This window comes from Empidonax traillii, unplaced genomic scaffold (assembly GCF_003031625.1).
Source record: "Empidonax traillii isolate 1590-97213 ecotype Southwest subspecies unplaced genomic scaffold, ASM303162v1 scaffold503:size689781, whole genome shotgun sequence".
Taxonomy (NCBI): Eukaryota; Metazoa; Chordata; class Aves; order Passeriformes; family Tyrannidae; genus Empidonax; species Empidonax traillii.
The window spans coordinates 278,014-301,904 of record NW_020955696.1 but is presented as its reverse complement, the minus strand read 5'-3'; the positions used below and the strand labels follow the sequence as shown (position 1 = coordinate 301,904).

Sequence of the window (23,891 nt, the reverse complement as noted above, 5' to 3'; positions counted from 1 at the left end):
TACGTAAAAGACAACAAGAATTGGTAAGCATAAACCAAAAACCACAGCTCACCTCTTGACTTGATTACATACATACAAACACAGTGTTAACTTGCAGGACTTACATTTTCAAGGCAATTCATGGTCTGCCATCCCTCTTTTGTCAAATCAAAAATTTTCAACTAACAGTTAAGTTCCTGTTTGTTTGGTTTTGCTTATACTCTAGTAGCCTAAGTTATTATATCCGCTAACACGCAGCTTTGTTGATGGTGCATTCTGAAGAAGTATCTTGGGTGAAGAAACCAAGAACAGCAGCAGCCACAAAAGTGTTGAACAGTTTAAACGCACCTTTTAAAACTTGGAAATATCTACCTGTAACAGATAAAAGCCTCTTTCTCCAGGAGGGAGAGAGGTGGAGGGGAACAACACTGAAATTGTCATCTTTGTGCTCAAGTTGCCTAAAAGCAAATATTTCATCTTCAGACAAAACCAGGTGGTTTTTTCTTAATTAAGACAATTTCTGAACCTGCCTAAACATTAGTCCTGACACAGCCACCATTTTGACAAATTTGACAAAAAGGCTTTTCAATTAACTGAAAAGTGTTTCTTATACAACACAAGAGTCCAACTGTATCTTAATACCTCAATTCTCCGTTTAGCTTTGTCATAAGCACGCTCTTCCTTAGTGCGGTCATCGTCAGAGTCGGTTTCAGAATCAGAGCTAATTTCCTTGCTGGTCTTTTTTTCCATAGATTGTTTTCTGATAGCTTGGGAGTCTGCCTCTCTCTCATCTGAAGTCTTTTCATCCTCATCTTCACTGCCTTCACTATCTTCAGATTCTTCACTCTCTTCTTCCTCTTCCTCCTCCTCATCTTCTTCCTCCTCTTCCTCATCCACTTCATTTTGTTCTTTGACTTCAATGTGAACAGGTTTGCTCTCTGTCAAAAAAAAAAATTGAAGTGAAAATTCTCTATTAAATTCACACTTATAGGGGAGCAGGCAACAAAAAGCAAAAGAGAGACTACTACAGAAGAGTGAGGACAGAGTAGGTTCTACAATAAGTGCTTGTCAAGATAATTTTTCAACTTGCAATGTAAAAGTGTTTCATGCTCACAGCTGCTGACTCGTGTTTAGAATCCAGGCAAGCAGAGCAAGTTTGGGCTGGGGGAAAGAACGATATTATCAACACATTTATGCTTGACATTACTTGCAAATATTCAGACAAAGTGACATCTTTTAAAGCTGTATGCACTTCATAAAGGAATGAATGCAACACCACCTTTAAAAAGAAAGCCAAAATACTCCTAATTCATTACTATATGGGTTCTGTATGCTACTGATCAGGAGTGCACATTTAAGCAGACATAACAATCAGAACAAGTGGTTTCTCCTACAACTATAAAAAAATTCTTACATTTTCTTGGACCGTTCAGAGAAGATGATTATTTTTCAAACAAATTCTTCAGTAAACAAAGAAAAAGAACTATCAAAAAGTAATTTTCTTTCTTTGAAAGCTTCCCATTTATAATTACTTCAGAAATCGTAAGAGGCAAGCTAACACTTGGAACACACAAGAACACTTTAAAGCCATGCATTCTCCTTCTTAGAGTGCTGCTAGGAGGCTCACCGCTCTTAGAGATTAGTTATGTTTCCTTACTACGCTAAAAGTCCATCAGTTAGGCTTAGTAATACACTAAATCTAATTCCCAGGAAAGCTCATTGGATCCCATTGGCAGAGCCTTCAAATCCAAGCAGCAAGAAGTGCAATGTCCTCCCCAGCACAGTGGTGCCAGACTAAAACTGTCTGAGCAGCCCTTAGAACTGGAAGCAGAACAGTCCAGCACCACAGGAACACACTTGTGTTGGAATGAAACCCATATACTGCTGTACGTGTCTGTAGATACAGAATCACACCTGAAAGCACAGGTGTCAGAAGTACAGGCCTGAGCAAATAAAAGTTCTTGATGAATAAACAGCCTTTGAGAATAGGAACCAATGCAGACACATTATGGAAGCACTAGGACCACTAACCAACTCCTGCTCAGGATGGCTCACACATTCCTCCAACCGGAAGGAAATATCTGAGAATTTATCCTGGACTCTTGTACAGCTCCAAGTTCCCCATAAAAATTGCTGTTGAGTGCAGAGAGAATATGGCTTTTGGCATATATACACAAGAATATAGATGTTATAGTAATTCTTTCCTTTTTTTCCCCCTCACCTCTGAAAGAAGCATATCATAGAATCCCAGAATAGTTTGGGTTGGAAGGGACCTTAAAGACCATCTTGTTCCAATTCCACTTCCATGGGCAGGGACACTAGACCACGTTGCTCAGAGTTCCATCCAGCCTGTCTTTGAGCACTTCCACAGATGGGGCACCCACAACTTCTCTGGGCAACCCGTTCCCAGTGTCTCACCACTCTCACAGTAGAGAATTTATTCCTAATATCTAAACTAAACCCATTCTCAGTTTGAATCTGTTCCCCCTTTTCCTGTCACTACATGCTCTTGTAAACAGTCTCTCTCCATCTTTCTTGTAGGTTCCCCTCAGGTATTAAAGGCCACAATTAGGTCACCCCAAAGCCGCCTCTTTCCCTGGCTGAATAACCCCAATTCTCTAAGTCTTTCCTTGTAGGAGAGAACTTACTATAGGGCATGCCCATGAACCTTCACACCGTTTTGTCCCCCACTTCTTTGAGAGTACATCTCCTAGATGTTGCCAGATTTGTGTAGAGAAACTGCTATGGCTTTGGAACAATTACTAGAGATATACAACACCAGGTAAAAGGTTTCCCTAAACTCTCAGATGTGGTTTAAGCACATATTAAGAGGATTTTTAGTCCCATAAAAAAGAACAAAAAATTTCAATCAATTTATTTTAGGTGGTAACTCTACACCAGTGACTATTTCCAAAGGTTTGTCTCAAGCAGTATTTGTGCAGCTTCTGAAAGCTCTGCCTTTGAGAAGAGGTTCTTATATCTATATCACCACTTACCTCACTATTTATCTACTGGAGCAGAGGAAATATCTAAATAAAATAGTTTTCTACAGAAACAGAAAACTCAGCCCAAAGAAATCCCTTAACCAGAAAAAGCACATATTTGGTATTTACATGCCCACCTTTCTCTCCATCTTCATCACTAACCATAGCTTCCCAGTCATCCAAGCCTGCATCTTCAGCTTCATCTTCTTCCTCCTTTTCTTCTGAAACTAAGAAATCCAACATGTAAAGAAACAGTCAGTCCAGCAACATACAACATTTTTAGATGCCCCTTCTTCTGACATACTGACAGCTGCAACTTACAAGTTACTTGTTACCATAATTCTATCGAATATCTCCACATTCCACAAGAACTTAAGAAATAATCTCCAATTCTCTCCACAAAAATTGTATAGCCCTAGCATCTTCGTCTAGTGAAACATGTTTGTGGAAGACACAGCAAATCTACTCATCTAGTTCTTGTCTGCATATCGTGCCCGTGCCAGCATAATGCCTGCCACACAAACCTCTACCACAACCACGATCCCTGAGAGGAGCTGCCCAATTTACAGGTAGCCATGCCTAATAAAAGTGAAACACGAATACAAGTTGGGTTGCAGTATAACTTTAACTAGTGGCAAAATACAAATTGTCTGTAAAAAGGACTCCAGGTGCCTCAACATAATTATACCATGGATTTCAGAAGCACTAGATTTATTAATTCAGCAGGAATTCAGTCAGATATATGAAGAGACTCTTAAAAACAGGTAAGTGCAAAAATGCAAACTTGCAACCCTCTCCAAAAGAGGCATTTTACAATATATATTTGTTGCAGCATATGTTGAATTCCAAAATTTCAGCTCTCTGAAATGAAGAGTAGGTTCCACACTGCTAGAATATTAACTAGGAACTTACATTCCGCCAGTGAGACCTTTTCTTATGGCAATGGAATTAGCAATCATGTGACAAGTCAAGTCAGAATTAGAGCACACATTCAGCTTTGTTTTCAAAACCTGCATTTTGTCTAACTTTAAGGTAAAAATTGAAACAGTCTCCTTGCTGAGGAAGAAGTCTGGTACGACGCCATTTTGACAAAACAAGTGCTGTGTGCATAGGCAAAAATGAGGGAAACAATCACTTGCTAGGCTGGTAACTCATTTGCACAAGCTGACCCGTATCCACTGCATTCAGCACTCGTGAAAGCAAAACATCTGACACAAAGAATACAATCACTGTGAATATTACACTATCAACACCAGAGGCAGCGTATTTCCTCCCTACCTTCACCTAAATGCTGACAAACAGCCTTGTAAGAAGCAAATGAGAAGTCAAGGAGAGTGAATCATAAGGCACTGGATGTGCTTATTTGAGCTATCTGCCTAAGCAAATTGAACACTGGAGTTCACCCAGAATAAGGGACCTTTACTTTCTCATTTTGAAGCTTCACGCCTCTTTATTCCATAAAATTCCTCAGTTCCAACCTTAAGAAAAAAAAAGGCAACTACCTCAAGAAAGAATGGCCCCTCAGCCCCATCCAATGAGGTATGATAACTTTCATGCAGCACTGACACACAGGCTGAAGTGTTTGAAGCTTATTAGCATTTACTACCAACCTGGCTCTACTGGAAGAGGAGTGTCCTCTTTCACTGGTGTTTCCAGTTCTACAGCATCTTCAGCTGGGGAAGTTACCTCCACACTTTCTGAAATGGCAAGACAGGAAATTGGTTGCAACATTCTTCCAAAGAGCAAACCAGCTTAGACATACAGCTCCACGCCAGCTTATTTGGAAAACATTCGGCTTTCTAAGCAGCTGAACAGATTTTATGAGATAGATCAGTCATTGGCTAAGAGGATTACTATTGCTTTTGACATTAAAAGCATCCTCACTTTCTTTAAAAATAAGAGAAAATGAAGTAACACTAATGAACTAGCCATACTTTCCCTACTGTTCCAATAAAAATAAAAAGTCACCAACACAATTCAGATGAGCACCGTTTCAGTTCTTTACACATATTGCTTAATTGGTAAGTAGTCACATAACTCATGTCAAATGAAAAAAAAAAAAGCTAAATAAGAAGTAAATCTGAATTCTTTAAATTAAGGATTAGTCTTGAAAAGAGCCACAGTAATACCTCCAGAGGAAAGCCATGAGCCACAAAAGTAAAAAGCTGACACATTCAACCCACTTTAACTAGTGCAATAAACTTAAGTTTTCAAAAATGTAAGCTCTTTGAACTACTCTCAATGACTTGCACCCAGGAATCGAAATCTGTTTTTATATGCAAGAAAACAAGTGAACAAACTGTCTCCACCTTAAAAGAACAGAACTAAACTGGGGATCAATACCCTTTCATCCTGGGACATCAACTTAGACTTAATTATAAGTCATTATTACTAACACTGCTTTGTATTTGACCTACATACGCACACAAAGCATTCAACATCACATTCGTGCAAGGACATCCTTTACATCCTGGACATCTCCAACAGTTAAAAACATCTAAAGACAATACCCAGGTTAGGAAAAAATAACAGTCAAGTAGACTGTAAAACAAAGGATTAAGTGAGCAGCCTTCAAAGCAACTTTAGGATCCTAAGGCATCAGCACTTTGATGTGAGGGCAGGGGTGTCAAAAGAACCTCAGAGGCACCCTGAAGTGCAATTATTTTAGCATTAGCTGATTTATTTCATAAACACTTTCAGAAATGAGACTAATCTATTAAGAATCCATGCAATCCACACCTTCTTTATTTTCTGGCTGCTGCTGCTTCTTTCTCTTTTTGTCTTCATATATTGGCCTCTTCTTTGGCACAGAGTCTTTGGATGGCACTTCAACACCTGTGAAAAAAAAAAAAAATTGGTTAGAAAGAAAATCCAGGTAACTGATAAACAAACTTTGGTTTAAATGAGAACATGTTTTCCAAAATTAGAAGATGGAGGAAGAAAGAGTGGAAAGTAGGTTCGATGCATACTTTATCTTTTTTAAAAGTCTGAATTCAAAAGCTGCAAAACTCAATCGAAGTATCATTCATCAGATACTACCAAACGCTCTCAAAAAGAAGTTGAATAACCAGGGGAAGGGGATGATGAACAAAAAATAAACAATAAATCCAATCAGATTTTAAGATTGCAGGATTGAAGTTATCACAGACCTACATAGGATTTCATGAACACATATCTCAGTCTAACAATTTAAAACCTCCTACGTGAAAACTCATTCTCTACCAATGGTCATAGTTTCAGACAATTTGGAGTAGTTCAGAGGCACAACTCTTTGAAATGCTTAAGGCTGTTCACCACATAGTATTTTCCCTTTTGTGCCATGTTGGAGGGGTGTTGTTCAGAATTTTTTTTTATTTAACAGTGATTGTTTCAGGCATTAAAATAACACCAGGTTCAATTCACCAGCTTCATCTTTGCCTCACCAGAAAGCAAGCACTGTAATGTATGAAGGGATTCAACCAAAAACAGAAGTTTGATGCAAAGACAAATTAATAATTTAATTACTGCTGCACCTTTTGAAACACTCAAAATTCCTTCAGGTACTGTGTGATTTACATTGTAGATTTGACAAAAATCCAGTTGTAGGGGCACATAAACAGAAGGATTCTAATACACTACAGCAATGACCAAGGAAAAATGGCCTTTATGTATGTTTAAGAGCCCCAAATATTTTACTAGCTAAAGAGATTCCTACATTTATACATCCACCCACCAGTAAACTGTCAGAGAGCGTTCCCTACAAAGATACACACCACTCATGAATGAGTTTCCTTTTTCAGTCACAAACCAGTCACCAAGAACTAATCAGGACATTTTACTCACAATATATTGGGTACAATTCAGCTCATTGCAACGGAAACAGATTATATTTCACATAAAAGCAGGAAAGCTCCTACATACCCCTGCAAATCCAAGATGATAACATATCATCCCCATGGACTAGCTAACTTGAGGCAAAACGATGCACTTGCCTAATTAGACGTGAATTAATTCAACAAGATCCAGATCGCCGGTTTTACAAGATCTGCAGCACAGCCCATCTGCTTTCCCTGACCTTTGGACTAAGACACTTCTTTAAGTGCCTTTTTTTAAGTTTCACAACTAACATCTTTAAACTGCAAGCAGAATGCACTAAAAAGTTGGACATTTAAAGTGTAAGATGAAAATACAGACATTTAAACCTACTTTGGGGGAGGAAGGCATACACTGCATTCCTTGACAACAGAGCAGTTTTACATGGAATCACTACATACTTGCCCTCCTAACTTCAAACAGTGAAAACACAGAGCAGTAACAGGTATGAAGTTTGAGTGGGTTTTTTTGTTTTGTGGGGTTTTTTTAATTATTATTATTTTAAATTTTACTGCTTACCCTGAGCTTGGAGTAGTTTAAGAGTAGCCTCTGCTCTGGCTCTGGCTTCTCGTTGAGCTTTTGTTAAAAGCTTTCCCTCCTTCTTCAAACGCTCCTTCCTCTCTTTTTCCTTCTGTTTCTTTCTTTCTTTCCTCTCTTGCTCTAATCGTTCCTAGAAAAAATTAGGCAACGTGCAGAAATTTTAAAGCATGCTTTGCACGAAAGCTGCTCAACAGTATATTCTGTTCATGAGAAACATATTAAGGACTAACTCACAGAGTATGTTGAGTAGGAAGAGACCCACAGGGATCATCAAGTCCAACCCTTAGGCCTGCACAGGGACACCCCCAAGAGTCACACCATGTACCTGAGTGTCATTCACCAACCGCAGCAGCAAGCATACAGATTAAGATTACTTTCTCCCTTATTTTATCCTTGGAGTGAGATATACGGTACCTCCTCTTTCCGCTTCGCTTCTAGTTCCTCCAGTCGTCTTATGCGTTCTTCCTCCTCTCTTTTTGCCCTTTCCTCCTCCTCTTTCATTTTAGCCAGGGCCTCTTGCATTGCTTTAACCGTGGCTTTACTGGGACCCTTTTTCTTCTCTTTCTCTTTTTCTTCTTTCTCACCCTTCTTTTTTTTCTTGTCTTTTTTCTTTTTGTCCCCCTCATTGTCATCAGCTATAGAAAGAAACAGCATACATTTAAAGATCCCAGATATTTCAAAGATACTCTAAATAAAATTAATGTTTGAAATATGATAAATAACACCAAATGAGGAACATTTTCACTGGCTTCGACATAAATACTTCATAACAAAACCAACAAAACTGTCTCTTAAGTTCCAAAGTCAGGGCCTGAAGCCTTAAAGTAACACAATAACTGGGAAATTAAAAAGTATTCTTACAATACAGTAACCATATATTGTAATGAGAATTCATCATCCGGCTTTTATTTTTTCGTGTACCTGAACAAACTACAGGCAGAAAACACAGCCACATGTGAGCCAACACAGAGAGGCAGACAAGGCTACCAAATGTCTAGTTTGCACAATTCAAAATAAACCAACAAACTTTCCTCACTGCTTGCCACCTCTTAGGCCTTATAAAAGCTACAGTGTCTAAATTACAGTTTTAGATATTACAAACCCTCTGTTCCTGCAGGAGTCTCTCCTTTTTCCCCAGGGCCAGGGACTGCTGTGATTTCAGGGGATGCCTTCTCTTCGGATTTTTTTAGAGATTCTTTTGGCTTTGCTGGTTCTTTACCGCCTTCTAATTCTTCCTTCTCTTTCTGCTTCCTGAGTTTGGCTTTTTCTTCTTCACGTTTTTTTCTTTCGCGTTCTTTTTTTTCTGCCTTCTTCTGGGCCACCGTTTTTACTTTGAATGAAGGTTCTTCTTCATCATCCCCACTTTCAGCAGCAGGAGCGGACTTTGGCTTTTGGTTTTTCTTTTGTCCTTTTCTAGACTGGGAGACATCATCCGATTCATCACCGCTCTCACCTGTAGACACTCCTCCCCCACGCTCTTTGCTTTTCTTAACATTAGTTTCATCTTCTTCTGACAAATCTTGTTTTTTATTTGACTTCTGAGTTTTCCCTTTGCTTTTCTTAAGCTGTGTCTCATGATCATCATTATCGCTGCCAGAAAGCATGTCTTGTTTTGCTTTCTGAGGTTTTTTGGATTTTTTATCTTTATCTTCCACTTCCTCACTGTCATAGTCATTTTCCAGATTGGCTTTTTTACTCTTTCCTTTCCTTTTTTTATCTTGTTTTGATAAGCTTTCTTCATTGTCGCTTTCAACCTGGTAATTAAACAATTCAATAATCAGGCATAAAATATTACTTGCCATCATGAGCTAAGAAGTAGCACTGAGATACACCAAGAAAAAACTCTTTTATTGAAGACAAAGTTTGAAAGCAATAACCATTCCTTCTGAGCGTATCATACGTTAGCCCACAATTCAAATTTCTTCTGACTGGCTTTGCATAATTATCAGCATGAAGACATGGCTTTTGGTAAAATCTTTCAAAATTGACTTTATTATGAAAATATGATCAAGTATCATTAAAAAAACACATTAGCTGCATGTTTCACATAGAATCTCCAACTACACTGTATCACTGCCGCTTCTCTGGGACAGAGGTGTCTCACATTTTAGTAATTTTCTGTTAAAAAGCCCACCTCCCTCTCAGTGTTCACCTTTCCTGTAGAAGGCTGTTCCCTGTCAACTTTCCCTCCTTGCGCCTCTATTGACAGTTCCTCCAGCTCCTTCAGGATATCATCTTCACTAAAATAAGAAAGAAGTTAGGGTACTTAAGTAACTGAGGTTTTGGATAATGGAATAAGATCAGACAGATAGAAAAAAAACCAAACTTACTCAAAATCCTGTTTCTTCTTCTCTTTTTTCTTTTTGCCTTTGGATTTCTGAGGCTCTTGATCCTTTGCAGCTCCCGCACCCTCTATCTCGGCAGCAAGGGCATCAATATCAATGTCATCTTTTGCACTGAAATGGAGAAGAAAAGCAGCATTTTCAAGAATTCAAACGTTAAGTTTATATAAGTAGAAGCCATCTGCATAAACCAAATAAAAGATTCAAAATGCAATATCAATCACAAAACGTAAGCAATGCAAGGGAACCCCCTCACATTTAACTATTATGCACTGTTACTTTATTTCACTCAGTAGGACAGAAAGGAAGAAACCTTCATACATGTCATCCACAGGAAGGGACGTGGAATGGTAAAACACATTCAGGTCTTGCAACACTAACTTTAAAAGTTTAGCTGTGAGATTTGGTAAAACTTCTTGGAAGAAAGTAACTAGACTGTTTGACTTTGTTCCTCCAAAATATAAGTTTTTTAGCCCTTCAAATAACAGTTGGTGTCACTGATAGAAATGCAGCCACCACAGTCAAAGTGTAAAAATGAAGCAGAAATAGAAGAAAATTTGCAATTTATAACCAGGAAATTCTACCAAGAGGTACTTATCTGCTCCTTTAAACACCCTTTAGCAAACAGAAAAACTACTGTATTTTTATTTAGCAAATAAGTGGAAGTTCTTTAGCTTCCAACTTACAATAACAGTTGTCTATGCTTTACCATCAGACTGAAAATTTTATTTTTATCTTTCAAGAAAATAAGTCGCACAGAGGAATAGAGTTCAGCCCCAAGCCAGATTTTAAAGCAGCCCATAAAAAATACCAGTGCAGTTCATTTTCACCATTTGCCTTAGTATTTCTTCTCCCAAGCCTAAAGAAAGCTGAGAGTTTTTGTCCAAATGTTTTACCACCTAATCATGCTCACAATACAACTGTAAGAAAGGAGACTTACTTATCCCCTGCTTCACACTTAAGTTCAGTACTCAGACCAAAACTGGTCTATAAAGTAGCAAATATTAGCATGCTACTTTTATCACAACTTGCAGTTTCAAGAACCATTTAATCAATAAGCTGTTAATATCTCATTTAACTCTCTCAGATACATGGGCAGAAAACACGATTTCACTTAATTATTACCACCCACTTAGGACAAATCAGCCAAAGGCTGACCCACCAAGTACCAGAAACTATAACCAGAAAATAAGGGAAATTAATTTCTTCCAAATTCAGGACTTTCAAGATATCTTCAAATTCTAAACTATCAGAGAGCTTCAGCTTCACCAATTTATAAACTCAGGAGTTGAATCTTAGTAAAGAAAATCAAGTATTTAACTATTCATTTACAGATCCTGAAATTCAGTAAGTCTAAGCTGTATTTCCCTTCGCAAAAGGAAAGGGCTGAATCATTTTACAAGTTTAAGTGAATGATGACATGCACAAACCCAACTTAGGCCAAATGCTGGAAATATGCAAGTCACCAAACACTGTTTATATGTGACAGTAGCACAACTAAACAACAATGCACTTCATTTTTTTAAAGGTCAAGATTGATTACTTGTATTTTTTAAGATCTTAAGTTTTGTTCTATGTAGACTGAACAACTAAAAAGCAGCACAGCAAAGCACCTCACTGTACAGCACTTGCATCACCACAGATACTCTTAGTCAAGAGAAGAAAATACAAACTTTAAATATACCTAGAAACACTTCCTGTGTGCTGACACGATTAGTAGTACATTTGTCAAAAGAAATGTTTCTCTCAAATAGTTAATTAAAGATTTCTAAAGCAATCCTCACCTCCTCAAGAGAAAATAAACTTTTTGACCATTTCCCCCTTAAGCTGACTTGATGTTTCAGCAATTGAAGAGCTGGGTTTTTCAGCAGTTTAACTGGCTGTAAAATGTCATTCATGTTTACACCTAGAATTAAAGCCAAAATCTCAGGCTAACTATACTACCTACACCTAGCTCTACACATGTTTTTGCATCAATTGCAGAATATCAAGTTTATTAAGCACACTTTCTCACCTCCTTCTGCTCTAGGAGTTAATGGAGGAGATTGAGTCAAATCCAAGCTTGAAACAGTTTAAAGAGACCAAAATACATGCTCTATTGCTACTAACTCCAAGGCCATACTGCTCCCACTGCTACAGGATCTTAACCACGTGGTTGTACAGACACCAAAGCACCAGGACTGTAACAGCTTATATTTCACACGGATATTCTCAAGGCTGACTTTTCACATTACAGCTTAGCAGAAAGTTATGTCCAAACATAGAACACGAGGGTGTTTTGCTACAAGGAAAGAAGATGCCTACGGTCCATTATGCTTTCCAGCATACAGGCTTTAAGGGCGTGAGGGTTTATTTGCTGTTAAATCAACTCACTTCAGCTGAACCTTGAGGAAGAAAACTTCTTTTGGGGAAAAAAAAATGTCTCAAATCAAACACTGAAGAAACCAATTCGCAGATATTAAGCTTTAACACCCATCAGCAAGAACAGTTTAGGAATAAAGACTGTCCAGATGTCACAATAGTGGCATCAATATAGTAAAAAAGCCTTTCCAAACTTGGCTTCTACTGCTTAGTTTCTGAAAAATTGGTCAATGGTTTCTGAAAAACAAGCTATACTTTCCACTACACTTCCATTTACTAAGAAGTGACACAGCAAGCTTCAAATATTTGAGCCTCAATGAAATAAAATTAAGGCTGCATGCACTTATATATACAGCCATATATACAGTTATAATTCTTAAGAATTGACAAACAAGAATATCACTGGAAAGCTAAAGGAGTTAAAACAATGGCTTCCATTACTACAAGTTTATTCACCTACTGACCTTGAATTTCCTTACCTTTTAAAACTCTAATAATATTCCACTAGGATTTCATAATAAAAGGAAGTCAAATAGAAGATTGTGCGGGTACACTCCCTCATCCTGGGAGATTCTTATGTTATAAGGAGCCCACTACACCTAGATCCATCCCAGAAGAGCTTCTTTCCTATTGGCATTTTTAGATACACTCAGGAACTTTTACCTGTAAAATTTTTTTAAGCAGTCCCCAAACACATTTCAGAAACACAAATGCTCTTGCAAGAACATCTTCCTTGAGACCTCCACTCAGCCTTTACAAGGGTTCAACCTTAGGAGGGCCTGATACATCACCTGAAAGGACCAGAACATGCTCAAATGGTTTTCAATTTTGACCCCAAACTGCTTTTGCATGAAGATTTTGTAAACAGATTTCACAGCCTCGCTACCTTAGACCATCAAGCTCATAATACTTTGCACCAAAACAATAACCCCATGTCTCCCCAACACAAGAGGTTCAAGGAGGTCCAGAAAGTGAAAAAATTAAAACAAAGTGCTACTTCACTGCAGAGAAGGAGTTACTTTCCCGATTTTCCTTTGTCTTTGTTTCACAAGCGAAGCCTAAGCCACTTCTCTTATTCATATCTTTTGATTCCAGCCTCTGTTTTTGCTGCCAGATATAAAAAGAGCTCTGATACTGCTAAACCAGCACTGCAATCCATTAAATTACACCAGGAGTTAGGCGTGTGTACTTCACTCAAACCAAAACAAGCAATTTTTAAAACAAATGGCTGCAGACATTCCTCCATGGAGGTTTGTGCCTAATATAAAGCAAAACTCAGCAGCGGAGAAAGACACTGCAGACAGATTAATTAAAGCAGAGGGCAGTAATCAATAACAAGCACAGAGAGATCACTACATTTCAATACCAAACAAAAGTATTTTTCTTTAGAATTACATTACTAATCAAAAAGAAAGAGTGCTCTGCATTTCCCCTACACAATTTCACTGCCTTTTGCCATTTAAGCAGGATTACAGCAATACAGGACTTAAAAATATTCCAAAGCATTTTTAAAACAGCACATAGAAACATTTACATACTTTATACTGAAAAAATATTTACCTTAATGCCCTTAATACCTAGAAATGACATTAAAAAAATTCAACTGTTGCCCAAAAGGGTTCCATTATAAGTTGTCTGCATAATCTAATGGAAACCTACATTACATGAGGAATGCCACTTAAGGATAGATTCCTGAATATTAACTCAGTCACTAGCTAAATGTTGTGCTAACACACCATTCTGTACCAAATCAGGATCATCCAGACCATCCCAAATAAGTTTTGGAGATTTTTAAGCCAGGTATGACCAACAGAGGAAGTTCAGTAACATCTCTCATGCAAACAAAGCATCAAATCAGGCTAGTAGCAAAGTGATACCCAAAACACAATCTAAGTTGCTCACATTACATGTTAAACAAAATCAGCAACAAATAAAGGTACAGTCACAAATCCTGCCTATAAGAGAAAGTATGATTTTTTTTTTCAGAGGGAAGATGAAAACAGGAAAAAAGCTGTCACGTACCGCTGCTCAGTCAGATGTACAAAGACAGCCAGTAGCTCTCCTACTTACAAGATCCCACACAGTTGCAAGCTATTGAGTCAGAAAAGTGGGAAAAAAATCTCGTGACTGATAGATGCACATTCTGTAGGAAAAAACCAATACTGCTGCGTTTCTCTTGCTAGTACAGCAAGGAAACAATATTTAACACTAGAAATAATAAAAAATCCCTCAGCTATTAAATCACATATGCCAAAAAATACTAAAATAGCACATGCCTTAAGGTGTTGGGCTTTTTTTTTTTTTTTTTTTTTTTTGAGGGTGTGTGTTTTTTAAAACACAAGAAACACGCACAGTTTTGGATCAAGTTTTTTTTTCTGATGCAATGGCCTGCAACAGCCAGAACCTAGAAAATCCCTGTGGAAGCCACCTGTAGGTCAGAGTTAACCCTAACACAAGCTTTGATTTACAGATGCTCAAACTTACATTAATCCTAGTTCCCACATTTTAGGGTTTGCTTTAGTCTTTTACAGGCATACTTCACCATTTTGCTTAAAAAAAACCTCAGTTAGTGAAGTTCAGTTTATAACACTTGTTCACAATTAGCAAGATGTATTTTTAAAGTTCGAAGTTTCACCTTTTCTTTCCCAGTCTACATTATTACAGGTGCTCACCAGCGCACTGCTCCCCAGAGCAGAAGCTGTCATGCTTCATGTCAAGACTTCAACTTACAATACTGAAATAAGATAAAAATTACCAACGCTTCCTAGCAAAGTATATCAGAACAGTTACACATAAGCTTTAACTATCTATCACTTCTCTCTTCCATGGAAGGTTAAAAAAACTACTCCAAGTACTGGCATAGTTAATATACTCATCATTAAGGGATTTCCACAGCGTGAAGCTTCCATACAACGGACAGATACTGCAATATAGTCTCTGTAACAGAAAAATCTAGGCATGGAAATTTGAAAGACTTCCTGGGCATTGCCAAGGCAAACAAAGCCAAATGCAGGAAGACAGGACTACAGCTATTGAAATAAGAGTTAATAGGCTTTTATCATTTTTCCTTGCTCAGTGAACTTCTGCAGCTAAAATGCGTAACTGCTCTTCCTTAACAAATCAGCTCCTCCAGCTTTCCATGCCAGTTCTAGTGAAGGAAAGCCAACTGACACCAACAGCATTTCACAGATATTCTTTAATAACAGACAAGCTCATTACATTAGCAAAACCACAAGCAAATGTGCATGTTTTCCAGAAGTGCTTTCCTTGGAACATACACAATTAGGACTTTCAGCGTCCTTATGACCATACCTACAATACATATCCCAAATCACAGGGAAAAACTTCATTATAAACAAGCACCCTGCAGCTACACGTGACAGAGATGGCATCCTGACTAGGCAGCAGTGAGATAAAGAGCAAAGGAAACTACTAATCCATTCATGAGCTGAAAGGGTGGAACAACAGGATTATACAAAGGAGCTGAGTTGCCCTCATTCATAGCGATTTGACTCTACTGAAATTAGGTAAATGAAACTGCAGAAATTAAGTGGAAGAATTCAGCTTAAAACGAGACAAACCCTTAACTACTGGAAATCCAGCTTCCAGCTTTTCAAACAAAGTCAACAAGATAACACTCTCCTGCTGAAACTAAAACTGAAGAGTACTCACAGAGATTACAAGCACTTTTTGATCCATTGCACCGACCAACACAAACATCATTACTAACGCTTGCCTTCATCTTACAGCTAACATGCTAAGCCAAATTATGCTTAAAAGTCTTTTACATAAGATCTGTTTTAGGCTGTCTCCGTAAAGGTGAAGTTGAAATCTAAGAAAGCACCATATGATCAAAACCTGACCTAAAAAAATGCACCCAAACATTAATGAGCAGGGGCAGAAGAGTCAGCAAGTCGACACAGCAAGAAAGTTGCATCACTGCTGTGAGCTCCCTGCCCACATTCCTGCGTAATCAGAGGACTCATTTTTGCTGAGGCAAATTTGGATTTATTTCATCATTTACATGACACCAGCTCTTCTAACCACCTTCAAAGGAACATCATTGTCATTAAGTCATTTTCTTTCGCTTAAAAAAAAAAAAAAAAAAAAAAAAAAAAAAAAAAAAAAAAAAAAAAAAAAAAAAANAAAAAAGCGCCTTTGACCTTCAAAAGGACTGAAAAGAAGCTGAACTATCTCTTTCCCTGTGTTTAGTTTTGTAATAGTTTTAGACTAAGTAAAACTAATACTTTTAGACAGATCTTTACCATTACTTCCCTAGAGCATCTTGTCCATCCTCCATATGTGGGTCATAAGCTGTGTAACAAGGATGCATTTCTAAATACGAGGTTATCCAAAACCAGCAAGTTATCAGTGCTGGATGGAACAATTTTAGGTGTTTTCACTTGTAAGCATTAAGACTGTTTGAAAGACAGAACGCCAATATAAGTTCCTCTAGAGAAACTGGTTTAAACTGCTACAGAACATAAACCACTTTGGAAGTTATCATTAATTGTTCAAAACTCCGCACAACCTTTAAGTGGGTTATGACATTAAAAATGCAAGCATCTGCTGGCTCAGCAGGGCTATTCAAAACACAAAAACAAAGCCCTGGCCGCCTTCTAGTTTGACCTATCAAAGGATGTGAATGCCACAAACTTCTCCTTTTAGAGTAGAAGCAGCAACCTGGTTTTTCCCCCACAGAAAACACTTAAATTACATACACTGAGACAGTTTGAAATTCAGGAAAGAATGGACTGCACTCCTTCATCAGCCCAAAAAGTGAAGCAATGTCCATATGAGCATTAGCTATGCAACCCACCACTGCTGCTGACACTGCTTAAAGAATAAAAATAAAAATCATAGCCCCAGAAATAGCGCACCCGCCTCTTGCCTCTTCCTCGAGCTATGGGGCAGGGAAGGGAGAACTGACTTCATTCTCCATTCCCAGTCACACCTGCCCCTCTCATCAGCTCAGGCAGGCAATCCTGCGGCCACCAATCCGTGCAGAAAACACTTTTTTGGTGGCAGATCAAATCACGCACCTGAGTTGTACTGTGGGCACATAAGCACTGACTCCACTGCGATGGAAGCAGTTGCAGCTGGTAGGTGGGGACAGTGAGAGTAGCACCAAAAGGTTTGAAAGGTCTGACAGCTCAAGTCAATTGAGTTTTACATGAAACTACACCTTTGTGATTTTTCAAAGATGAAGGAAGCTGGTGAAGCTACCTAATTACATGAGACAGCAAATAAGTAAAATCTGACTAAAAGGGTAATTGCTTTTCATTCAGGCTCCCAAGGCAATGATTCCATTTTTATTATTAAAGAGCCATGCCTTCTCTTTCAAGTCTAGTTGGGGAAAAAGAGTGGCATAACTATCAGCTACGCAAAACCTTCTGAAAAAAGACAGAAAACCTAACCTTCAACCCAAACAGGTTCTAGAAAAACAGAAAGTTTCCTTTATTCAACCCAGATTAAAAAAAAAAAAAAAAAAGGCACACCACAGCCTAAAATTCCCATTTAAACAAAGATATAGCAAAACTTCAAGATAAAAAGCTTCTGTTGTGGCTAGTAGCTGACAACACAGATCTCTGGAAGAAAGCAGCTATTCAAGGTTCAGTTTATGCGTTTACATCTCAAGAGAATAAGATGCCCAAAAGCATGGAATATGAAACACTAAGTAAAAAACTAGCATTCGGTATTCCTTGACCTAGTTCTTTTGGGTTTTGTTCATTTAGGAAAAGTGCAAAGACGACAGAAACTACCTCCAAGTTCAGTGTTTCACACCTTCCATATCCTACACGTCTCACTGTATAAAAATCAAAATACATCACAAAAATACCATTTAAAACAACTTCACAAAGTACACTGTAGATTGTCTATAATCCTGAAGAGCAAAGAATGCCTATCTCCATTAACTATAAATAAAACCAACACTTCATCTTGCAGTGTGTATTTAAAGAAACATATTTCAATGTTAAGATTTAAAATTTCAGAACTATTAAAAAAAAAAAACACAACAAACAAACAAAACCACCAAACTAACATACAGGAAGAATAAGTCATCCATGATGCAAACACCAGGATCATCAAAACACTTCTGTAAGGTACTAACTGCTTTCAGGCCAGAACACCCACCAGTCTGTGCTGCACTTTTTCAGCCAAGCCTAATGACTGAATTATGTGCACACATAATTTGTGTGCAGAGAAATTATCTCCTCTACCAGTCTTAGGAGACTATTTTTGTGGACGAGTCAGAGGGAGGAGGAAAATTAATATTATGCAAGCGTTACAAGTTACTAAATTGGAGACTTCGTCCAGAACTGTAACCTTCACTCCTAGGCAGCTTCCAAGGGATGAACAGCACAGAACAAACGTACAGCAACGCACATGAGCCCAGAGTCAGAAAAATATGACAGCACTAATGCAATTAAAACCAGGAAAGGGATGTAGAGCTTGTCTGGGTTGATATTATGAGTGTCAACAACAGTAGCAAAGCTTAACTTACCATAAACCTCTATTATAAGTGAGGCTTTCCAGAAGCTTTCAGAGAAATGAAAGAACAGATTCTGCAATTCCTGCTGGCTTGTGATGTACTATTTTCATAATTTTCAGAAACACAGTTATACACAAGATTTAGATGCCTTCATGAAGGTAACAGATAAAGAGAATCAATATTTCAAAAAGAAAGCTGCTTCTTACAATCTCCTTAGTGTAATGCTTTTTGGTTTATCTTGCCTTTATCACAAATATTTAAAGATCCTTATATACTTGTTACAATGATGCTTTGCTTTAAAAAAATCCAACTAATATAAAGATAGTTTTCTTATAGATATATGAAATGCCTGTGTTAAAACAAAATTTGGGGGAACAAATCAGCATAGAACAGGCCAATAAATTTCTATAATGGAGAATTTATTTTGCATTATTTTACTACACCTTTCTATACAAAATCTTCCATCTTCCAGATGAGAATGGTAAAACAGGGATCTCAAGGGTTTATCAGCTGTTCTTGACAGAGCTACAGAAAGCTTTGCACAAGGAAATACTTTCGAGAAGCAGATAGAGGCAGTTATTGTACGTTTTTTGGTGTACAGAATGTTTCCAAACTACAAGCGTTTGTACATTTTCTAGACTTCGCAGAGCTTTCCTACAGGACATTAAGAAGATTTTACCTAACACACTAATAAGAGAGGAGCCAAACAGAACGACTAGTCGACAATATCAGTGATTTAATTTGTAGAACACAAAGCAACACATCAGCAAGAGCACTGCAAGTCTTATTTTAGCAGCAGTGTTCACTCTTGGCTGCAGAATCACAGCTGGCACCTGGAACTCCTAAAGCAATAAGCATGAATGATCAGACTGGTATGCTGAGGCAACAGGTCACTTTATTAAAGGGCAGAAGAATAAACACACCTAAATGCTACCTACTAGAACCTAAGGAAAACTACTAAGGGAAGGGGAATATGACTTAAAGCTGGGAGAAGAGGAAAAAGGCATCAAAATCTAACACCATCAAGGGGAAAGATCCATATTCTAGGCTGGCAATAATCTGTAACAGAGCACATAGTACACTTACTAGGAAATCTACAATACCAGTTGAAGGCTTGGACTCAAAGCACAGTTCTGGAGTTTACAACAGCCTTTCTTCCCACACATTAAAAAAAAAAACCCTAACTAAATTCCAAAGCCGGCAGAATAGAACCTTGACATACCTTCTGCCACTACAACTGTATCAAAGAGCCAAAGCATAACGCTACTTCCAGAGCGAGCTAGACTACACATCAGAACACCTAATCCTCAATTAGGAAAGCCTGAAAATTCAGATACATCATATTTTCATTGAAATACTTGCTAAGAAGTTTCATTTGAAAATGAGTGGTCAACACAAACACAAAAATGCCAAAGCTTCCCAATGGCTTACAAGCTATTCATGAGCGAACACTCTCCACCTTTACAGAGCACTTAACACGCCACAGTGACCGTGTATCTGACCATTCTAAGTAAATATGTTCCTCGTTGGCAGATGCACAGCAATCAAGCAGCAGGAGTCAATAACAGAGTTCCAGCAGAGCGTAACAGAGGTGCCTGTATAGTAGGAACCAATTTGCAGTGTTCGGGCAGCAATCTGTATTCATAACAGCCAAGTCCTGCATTCCCATCCTTTTCCTGCTCACCACAGCTATCATCTCACTCAGGGTCTTGTCACAGGAACAAGGTATAAGTACAAAGGGACAACATTCATCCACACTCTCATTTCCCAGCACACTTCCCAGACATATAACAATACTCATTGGTATGACCTCCACTGTACTCAGCAGAAACAAGTGAGGAGGAAACTCCACTACATAAGTCAAAGCTATGGGGGTGATGGGAGAAAGGCAAAGTAAACATGACTTGTACCTTACATAACTTGTCTCACTGTGTCAGAAGACGAGCAGAAAATCTCCTTCCTGTCACCACATCAAATTCTCAAACCAGTATTCACAACACACAAACATACCACCTGCATCTTCCCGCCTGCTTCCTCTGCACTCTAAGTTGTGCCTGTGAGATGCCACATTCTTTGGGAACTGCAGCCAAAAGGGATGTAAGGGATTGTACCTGTAACATAATTGATGGGCAAGGAGAGAAGAAAAGGAGGAGGAAACAAATAACACTGCATAGCACAAAACTGAAGATGCTGCAAGTAAATCCAGTTGGGAGCCTTTGATTATGCAAAGCTGTTCCTCTCTCACTCTACTGGAAAGGGGAGACTGATCAGGAATGTTCAAGGTCCAAACTGAAGCTATAGATGTAAATATGTGGTGCAGTCTCTCCCTCAGGGGAACTTGACATTCCCAGGGATGTCAGCTAGAACCAACAGCAGAAGTTACTTCAGACAACAGAAGTTACCTCTGCAGGTAACACCTATTCCAAAACATCACTGGACTTCCAAAGCTTATTTTGGCTGAACTTCTCTTGACCCGCCTGCAGCTGTTCCTTGATTTAGCTGTGACAGCAATTTCTCTACTTGACCAGGTGCCTATGCCCAATTGGTTCTCTTTTGTTTACCCAAGCATGCTGCAACCATAAGCTTCATACAGACAGCAGTGACGAGCAGGCACTGCACAGAATGAGATATTCACAACTCTACAACAATGATGTAGTGTAGAGAAATGCAGGCCTGGTATGGGAGCAGTGGCCTTGAGAAGCAAAGAGACAGGACACAGTGGAGCGCAGGCACGGATAAACAGAGATGGCTTCTACAGACTCGGCATGGGACATCCCACAACTTGACAGAGGCTGGCTAAAAAATGCAGACCTACCTGCACAAAACTGGTTTTAAGGGTAACAGGAAAGAGATAGCATTTAACACTCAGTGCCTCTCATGCATTTGGAGTTACCAGTGGAGTTAGCTAACCACGGAGCTTCACGGAGTAACCAGCGAAGAGCAAAGTCACATTTTCAAGCATATAAAAATGATGTAGAGTGGATCCTTGAGCGGGCAAGATGAACCAGCCAACACGAGCACCGCATGCTCCTTGTGAAGGACACCTGATGTGACAGCTCCCCACAACAGCTCCTCACCACCACCAAGACGAAACCAGGGACCTCAGCACTCAGCAACAGTGAGGGTAACCGTAACTGCATTATTGCTCTTTCTTTTTTGTAACATTTAGATCCGAATTAAGAACACCTAATGGCTCAAAAAGTTAAGGAAAAAAAGTTGTAGTTTGCAGCTCATACACATTTTATGACATAAGTTTTTATTTAACTACTTGTAGATATTAAAAGTTAAGAAACACTCTCCAAACTGACTGTATCTTTGTATTAATTACTTTATAGTGACAAGTTCTCTCCTGCTTGTGCGTATATACACAACGCCACTCGGTCAGCATTCCATATGGTTAACACAGCTGCCTCTACGGGAAACTCTCACACACAAAAAAAGTTCACCGATGCGGCAGTGTCCAGGACGATATGCATACAACCACAGAGGCGATGCTCTTATCACCCAACCAGCAGAATATCCAACATCTGCATTTATCAAACGTGCAGGTATCCCTGTTACAGCACGAAGCACGTAGATATCACTATCACAGCACGATCTATAGCACCAACGCCCCATAAGAGAGAAAAAATAATTGATAAATCCACACCTGAGGCACTGCAATTGCACTAAGCAGCTATTACGCGGCTGGCAAATCGAGCCGCCTGCCCCTCACGGACAAACACACGCACAGCCGGGCCGGGCCGAGCCGGGCCTGGCGCGCCCCGCCTGCGACGAGGCCGCGAGCCCCGGCCGGGCCTGACGCCTGACTCAGCGCCGTGTGGGCCGTGTCACGCCGCCGCAGGCGGCCCGGGGCAGCGGTCCCCGGGGCGGGACAAGCGGGGAGGATCCCCGTACCCCTCACCTCTCCTCGCTCCGGTTCTTCTGCTTCTTGCCCATGGCGGCGGCACCGGCGCGCGGCCCCTCAGCGACACCCGCGCACCGCCCCGCGCGCCGCCCCGCGCATATGGCACCGCCGCGCGCCGCGCACGCGCCCGCCCCGCCTCGCGCCCGCCCCGCCCCCGCCCGGCCACGCCGCCCGGCCTCCGCGCGCTGGCGCCCCCCGGCGGCCGGAGGGGGAACGGGCGGCGCCGAGGCGGCCGAGCGGCTCCGGGAACCCGCCCGGATCCCGGCGGTCTGGACCGCGGGCAGACCCCGTCCAACTGGCGCCCCGGATTCCTAGTTCTCCTCCTGCCTCCCCAGGGCTTGCTGGCAGGATTGTGGCCCATTTGTCCCGAAACCTGACTGAACAGTCAAAATTAACACATGTTTGGAAAGGTTTCACCTGTAGGCAAATTGGATGGCTAGCTCGAAGTAGGGGAACGGAAAGGTAAAGGGGCAAGTTTTTAGGGAACGGGGCAGCAGGACAGTGATCAAGCGGTAGCTCAGGTGCAGGACATGCCCAGGACACCTCACTGCTCCTCTGGGCACACAAGTAGTTTTTCCCCACCCCTTCGAGGTCCATCATCCCCAGCACTCCCACACGCTGGAGGTGAAGTGTAACCAAAACTCCACCATCTGGCCCTGAGGTGACCGGCCTTCCACCTCACAGGGGGGAGCTGAGGAGGCAGCATCGTGTTTGTGACAATGACCAAACTCAGCTCCAGGGATGGAAGATGTTCCGTGGAACAACGCTCACAGGGACCACAGCCATCAATCTGTGTACTTATTTAATAGGCTCTGAGAGCTTCAGGTGATCTATTGTCATCACCCCATCACAGTAACTCCTCGAGCGGACAGAGCAGGCCTCTTCACCTTCCAACCCAACGATTGCTTCGCTCCCTAAAACCCTGACTTCTTATTCCTCTCTGCCTTTGAACAGCCGTAGCTCCTTATCAGTCTCTCCCACCCGGGAGACTCCCGGCAGACTGCAGATACGGCCGAATTTTATCTTCCCTGCCGCACCTTGCCCGTCAGCCCACTTCGGCACCGAGGAGCCAGATTTCAAAGAAACCACGAAAAGCACAACACTTGAGTTGTTTTGAGAACACGCTTTTTGGGAACACGCTTTAATAACCCATTACTTAAGGGGACACATCCCCCCCCCGGGAGGCTGCGGCCCCGGCACCACGTGCCCAACCCCGGGGCCCCGGGGTTGGGCGCGTGGTGCCGGGGCCGCAGCCTCTCGGGGGGATGTGTCGGCCCACCTCCCGCTACAGCCGCCAGAGCCTTCAGCAGCGCCGGGAAAAAAGAAGGCGGGGGACTTGGGACCTGCGCAGCGCCCGGGGCCGGCACCACCCCCGCGGCGTGAGGGGAGGGCGGGGCCAACCTGAGGGCGGGGCCACCCGGGGCGGCGCGCGG

General features: G+C 40.5%; 1 protein-coding gene across 1 annotated transcript in view; it reads right to left on the bottom strand.

Moving 5' to 3' along the window:
* EIF5B (eukaryotic translation initiation factor 5B) overlaps positions 1-22,572 on the bottom strand; it is a 36,556-nt gene extending 13,984 nt beyond the window's left edge. Inside the window, exons 1-10 of the mRNA XM_027896600.1 lie at positions 22,456-22,572; positions 9,686-9,811; positions 9,508-9,595; positions 8,458-9,109; positions 7,770-7,990; positions 7,335-7,485; positions 5,703-5,798; positions 4,574-4,660; positions 3,101-3,190; positions 622-917 (exon numbers count right to left, since the gene is read on the bottom strand). Of these exons, the coding sequence (XP_027752401.1) occupies positions 622-917; positions 3,101-3,190; positions 4,574-4,660; positions 5,703-5,798; positions 7,335-7,485; positions 7,770-7,990; positions 8,458-9,109; positions 9,508-9,595; positions 9,686-9,811; positions 22,456-22,490 (1,842 nt within the window). The 5' untranslated portion in view covers positions 22,491-22,572. The remainder of the gene's footprint in view (positions 1-621; positions 918-3,100; positions 3,191-4,573; positions 4,661-5,702; positions 5,799-7,334; positions 7,486-7,769; positions 7,991-8,457; positions 9,110-9,507; positions 9,596-9,685; positions 9,812-22,455) is intronic.
* Positions 22,573-23,891: the final 1,319 nt, after the last annotated feature.